Source organism: Sinocyclocheilus rhinocerous, unplaced genomic scaffold (genome assembly GCF_001515625.1).
Source record: "Sinocyclocheilus rhinocerous isolate Xijiao unplaced genomic scaffold, SAMN03320098_v1.1 scaffold153, whole genome shotgun sequence".
Taxonomy (NCBI): Eukaryota; Metazoa; Chordata; class Actinopteri; order Cypriniformes; family Cyprinidae; genus Sinocyclocheilus; species Sinocyclocheilus rhinocerous.
In genome coordinates this window covers 2,576,167-2,582,121 of record NW_015660878.1, presented here as the reverse complement: position 1 = coordinate 2,582,121, position 5,955 = coordinate 2,576,167, and the positions used below count along the sequence as shown (strand labels likewise).

At 35.9% G+C, this 5,955-nt stretch overlaps 1 protein-coding gene across 1 annotated transcript in view; it reads left to right on the top strand.

Annotated features, from left to right (window-relative positions):
* The window catches only part of LOC107725634 (MICOS complex subunit MIC19-like), a 78,099-nt gene extending 72,902 nt beyond the window's left edge, over positions 1-5,197 (top strand). Inside the window, exon 8 of the mRNA XM_016534966.1 lies at positions 4,516-5,197. Within this exon, the coding sequence (XP_016390452.1) occupies positions 4,516-4,525 (10 nt within the window). The 3' untranslated portion in view covers positions 4,526-5,197. The remainder of the gene's footprint in view (positions 1-4,515) is intronic.
* Positions 5,198-5,955: the final 758 nt, after the last annotated feature.

Genomic DNA, 5,955 nt, shown 5'->3' with positions numbered 1-5,955 from the left:
ATTATTACAAATTGTTAGTCTCTAATGTATATTTTCATTGTCATTGTTGCAAGACAAAGTTGTCATAGCCATGTTTCATTTTTCCCCCCTGATAATCCATAGCAATCCTTCCATTGTGAAATGAGGGATAAGAAAAATAAAGAAAGGATAGATAGATAGATAGATAGATAGATAGATAGATTTGGAGTCATTCAAACATTTAAGGAGAACATTTTTTGTAAAAAAAAAAGTAAATTGCTATCTAACATCAGACAATATATTTATCGGATTTATCGGTGCAGACTGTTGGGCTCAGACACATGGTACAGCTGGTGGGTTTAGACGCAGGTGTGTGTGTGTGTGTGTGTCAGTAAGGGAGCATCTTGCCACTGGATGATTAATACATTAGTTTTTATTTAGGCCTGTTGTAAAAATGCCAAAACGTTCATTTAGGTTTGAGTTTAGGTTAGTAACCGTAACCAGCTTAAATACCTATGGCATATGTTGATTTAGGTTGAATATGTGTGGTTCAGGATGTCTGCGGCCTCTACAGCTGATGTATGTCTTGAAGCGGCACCTCGTTAGACCTCCAGCACTGTGATTCAACGTGCAATTATGCTGCAAACTAATTCTGCACCAATCAATTCCGCTATTGATTAGTGATTGATCTGATGTTTACTTGTGAAAACAAAGCAAGAATATAATTTAACAGCTCTTTGTCACTGCCACAGGATCAGTTTATTAAAAATGGAAAATGTAATTATGATGGATGACCACATTCATTTGTGAAATATATCTGCCCTCTGACTGTTTTTACTCTCTCCTTCTTCCCCTCTTTTACTTTTTTGTTCTCTCTTTCTCTCTCAGGCGATATGAAATTAAATGTTTCAACATAATATGAAATGTTAATGTTTTAATATAAATGTAAAATAGGTTGTAGAAGAATTGAATTAAATCTTCACTCATGTAAGTCAAAAACTTTTGCCGCGTTTGCACATGATGCTAGTAGTATGTATTAAGACACATTCTAGTGTGTGCGTCTTCTGTTTTGTATGTTCTACCAGTTCCCAGCAACCCCAGCGTACAAATTAGCATCTACAGCTGCTCTTTAGCCCACAGCATTAAGATCCAGTGAAACAGCCTTGCCGTTCTCTCCAAGCCCTGTAATAACACACTCTCTGCCTGACCTGCACCTCCATTTGCAAATCCAAACTTCTGCCCAGTGTTCTCTCACTTTCCGTTTGGCTACAGGCGCCACTAAGTTCGCTCTAAATTGTAGGCTCAGACGAAAGACTCATTACCATAATACCAGCTGACAGCTGCTGTTTTTGGTGCAGGCCTAAGTGTGTGTTAAATGAAGTAAGTGGGAACAGGGACGTGTCATTTAAATAGCGTCGTCCCACAATCCCCCGTCGCAGCATCCCTGGTCCGGATTCCGTAATGCAAGGATGGAAATAAGCAGCATTGGACCGACCCTCTCCGAAAATCTCCTCCGCACACTCCAGCAATTCCATGCAAACACAATTTATATTCAGATGGGTCTTTCCATTAGATTTTTACAACAGCACAGTTTGGGGAGCGAGAGCGAAAGAGTGTTGCCCTCTGGGGTATTAGTTTAAAGCAGCGCTGTGAATTCTGCCGCACTTAAGCAATACATCATGTAAATAAAGAGATGTTTTATTCATTGTTGTGTATGCGCCAAATTTACCTGTAACTTCTTTAGCATCTCTAATGTTTTCGTGTTTTTGTGTTTGCGTATATGCATGTTCTTGTGCGCAGGCCTGTTCTTAGTATTGCTGTTTGGTAAATTTAATATGGATTCCAATAATGGCATGAGGTATTTTATGATTTTATTGACTCGGCTGTGAGGAACAGAGGTTACCTGTGTAATAAACTTTTATTAGTCACACAGGAAGACCACAAAACAACAGCCAGATAACAAAATAGCTAAACTGCTTATGCGATTTGTGTATATGTGAGAGAAAGGGATGGAGGGCTGTGCAGCCAAGCAAAATATGTGTATTTTGAATATATGAAGAGCTATGGTTTGCTGTACAGCTACCATTTACTTCAGCAAAACACTTTTTTGAATGTATTAGTCAGTTACTTGTGGAAGCCCATTTCCGCCACTGAATAAAAACATAAAAAAGGTAATTGTGAATTTTTTATCTCACCATTCTGACTTTTTTCTGACTTTTACATCTCGCAATTCTGACTTTTTTCTGACTTTTACATCTCGCAATTCTGACTTTTTTCTTGCAAATGCGAGTTTACATCTTGCAATTCTGACTTTTTTCTCTTGCAAATGTGAGTTTGTATCACACAATTCGGAGTAAAAAGTCAGAATCTCGCAATTGCGAGAAAAAAGTCAGAATTGTGAAATAGTCAGAATTGCAAGTAAAAAAAAATCAAAATTGTGAGATAAAAAGTATTTTTTTTTTTTTTTTCAGTAGTGGAAACGGGCTTCCATAACTACTTGAGTAACTGCTCTGACAAATTTAGTGTGACCAATTCATTAAAGGGGTCATATGATGTGATTTAAATTTTCCCTTTCTCTTTGGAGTGTTACAAGCTCTTGGTGCATAAAGAAGATCTGTAAAGTTGCAAAGACTAAAGTCTCAAATCCAAAGAGATATTCTTTATAAAAGTTAAAAGTCAGCCACGCCTACCTAAAACAGCTCGTTCTAACACGCCCCCACATGTCTACGTCACTATTTGGGCGGCGTTATGCAACTCTTCCCACATCTTCACGCAAAGAAAGAAGGCGTAACTTTTATTCTCACTGTAGTATTGTTGCCGCCGCCGCCATGTCGTGAATACGCTCTCTTCTCTTCTCTCCTCTCCTCTCAACTGTTGTCCACTCTATCGGAAAGAGTGGAAGAGTTTGTGACTCCAGCATCTGTTTGTGCCAAGGCATATTTTTCACTGGCTCAAACTTGTGTCCTTCAGAGGTTTGGGACAAATGCCACCACCTGTTTGAGTGGTTTTCTCTAGTCTAGAACTTTTTGCATATTTTTAGCATTATGAAATCATGCTCAAAATAAACAGTGAGTGCGTGAGAGAGATACAGAAATGCATTGCCTTATTGCAGTGCCTTAAAGATTTATTTACGCCTATATTGTATATCTTCTGATCACAAAAAGAGATGATTTACTCTGCTGTTTTTAATACAATAAAAGTAAGTGGTGACCAAGGTTTTTTATTATTATTATTATTTTGTACTATTAGAGTATTTATTATCATTTTATTAGGGTTTTTTGTTTGTTTGTTTTTTTGCCTTTTCAATTTTCGTTTTCATTTTAGTTTTAGTATTTGTTATGCAATTTTTTCATTTGCCTTAATAAACTCCTAATTTGCTGCTTATTAATAGTTAGTAAGGTATTAAGTTTAGGTATTGGGTAAGATTAGGGATGTATAATATGGTCATGCAGATTATGTGCTTTATAATTACTAATAATAATATTTTAATAATAGGCATGCTAATAAGCAGTTGGTCCCTATACTAAAGTGTTACCATTTTTTATATTTCTATTTAGCTTTAAAAGCTTTCTGTCTTTATTTTTTAGTAATTTTAATACTTCAAGTTTAATAATAATTTATATAATTTATTTGGCAAGGCAACATTTTTAAATTAAGTTTTAATTTAATTTAGGTTTTCATCTAATATATGTAATTAATTTTATTTCAACTTTATTTCATTTATTGAAATAGATTTTTAATAGTTTTAGTTTTGCTAATAATAACAAAAAATTATTTATATATGCACATCTTCAAATTTGGTGCTTTGCATGTCTATATGTGCCATAAATAAGATTAAAGAGATTTTTGCATTTGCATGTGTTTCTCACATAAATTACTCATATGACTTCAGAAGATTTGGCATATAGCACACTATTCATATGGACTGTTTTTATAGTATGTCATGGACTTTTATGATGTATTTTTCAGCTTGAAAGTTGGTCACCATCTACTTTTATTGTATGGAAAAGAACAGCGTGAACAAAAAGTCCTCATTTACTTTCTTAATAAATGCCAAATATCCAATTTTTCTGGAAAAATGTATGATTATATAAAACGGTTGCTGCTGCAATTAATGAGAGTTCAAATAAGGACAGATCAGTTGTTTTCTCTCAAAACGTCTCTATGGCTTCTTCCTTTTTTATAGTCTTGACGACAGACCGTGACGCCCGTCTATCTTCTCCTCTCCTTCTCTTCCATGCTCTCTCTCCTTCTCTCACTCTAGGGATTCTTATTTCCTGTTATCGGGTGCAGTAGCCTGTGAGAGATGCGTATTGACGGGAAGAAAGAGCCACATGTTTACGTTTGGTTGTGTTGGGGCTTTTTGCTTCCACCGTGGTTTGCCGTGTGGTTCATCTCTCAAGAATATGCACACATTCTCACATACTCACATTCACTCCTTTTTCCTTTGAACTCTCTCTTTCTCCTTGTGAATTTGCATGCAAATGCCGTGGAAACGTGCCACTGCATCTCTTGCTTTTTTCCTGACACACACTCTGTCTTTTTGTCTTTGTCTAGGACAAGTTGAGGACTGGAGGTTAAGTCTCTGAGCAGGAAGAGTGGAAGTTTGTATCTGTGATCTCACCGTTTATCGACTGTTGCCAAGGAAAGACGCCACCCAGAGACACACCTGAGCAGACCTGAAGCAGAATCTGCAGTGAACTGAGAGCTAGATACCCTTGAACCTTCCTTTTTTCCTATACCCTTTCCCATCACTTTTACCTTTCTACCTCCTTCCTGTTATTTCACCTTTATCCAGTAAAGGGGAAACTGGTATCCATTTCTGAAATGGACAGAATCAGTAAGCAGCGGCGATCATACAGTAGGTGGAACTCTAAGGTTCTGAGCACCTGAACCAGAATAGCACACAATGGATAGCACACAGTGAAGAGAACCGAACTAGACACCAAATATTGGCCACACTAGGCCAATCTAGACCCAACCACAACAGAATCCCAGAACTCTGAGTTGGTTCTAGATTTGGTCGGTCTGGTTGCGTAGCGTCATTTATCCTGTGATCCACCCTGCTAACCCACCACAATCCTCCATCACACTTCCCATTGCACTAGTCACATCCTCCAGCTGTTCATTGTGTTTTTGCGTGTGATATTCATTACCGTTTTTTTGTCTCGTCGTTCACACAAAAAGGTCAGGCCTGATCCCCTGATCTGCTTTAAAGAATAAACAATTCAAACCCTAAGCCACTTCTGACTGTGTCCTATTATTGTCTTAATACTAGGGCATAATTAAATGCATGTAACGAATTAACTACATGGCAATTAATTAATCAGAAATAATCACATGATATTTTATATAAAAGCCTACAAATCCGGTCTATTTCCGGCCTTGTTCAGTCAAATCGCATACATTTTGTCTGCGCTATTTCTTTTAACTGTTTTTCTACGTTACATCGTGTTTCGCTATTTTTCAGTCCTGTGCCGTAAATGCAGTGTTTTTAAAGATGTTTAAAAGGTGTTTTTAAAACTTTTAAATGCCTTTTCCATTTAGAATTTATTTTACTACAATTATTTAAATTGCTCCACATATAATCAAATCAGATCACATCTAGCTATTTTTAAATTTTTAAAGTGCAGCATTTTTATAAAATGTTTTAAAATGTTCCCTTTTTTTAATTATTATTTTTATTATTTAGAATTAATTTTACTACATTTACGAGTTCAATTGAATCTCAAATAATCAGAATTTCAGACCACTCTTTGGCAATAAGAGCTGCGTTTTTAAATAGTTTTTAAGATGCATAAAAATACGCTTTTTATTGAATTAATTGTACTACATTTATATGATCAATTGAATCAAAAATAAATACAATATCAGATCAGTCTTTAGCTGTTACATCGTGTCTCAAATGTTTCAGTCCTTGTGCCATTTTTAAAATGTTCTCAAGATGCATTTTAATACTTGTTTTTGTTTAGAAGTTATTTTACTAAATGAGTTAAA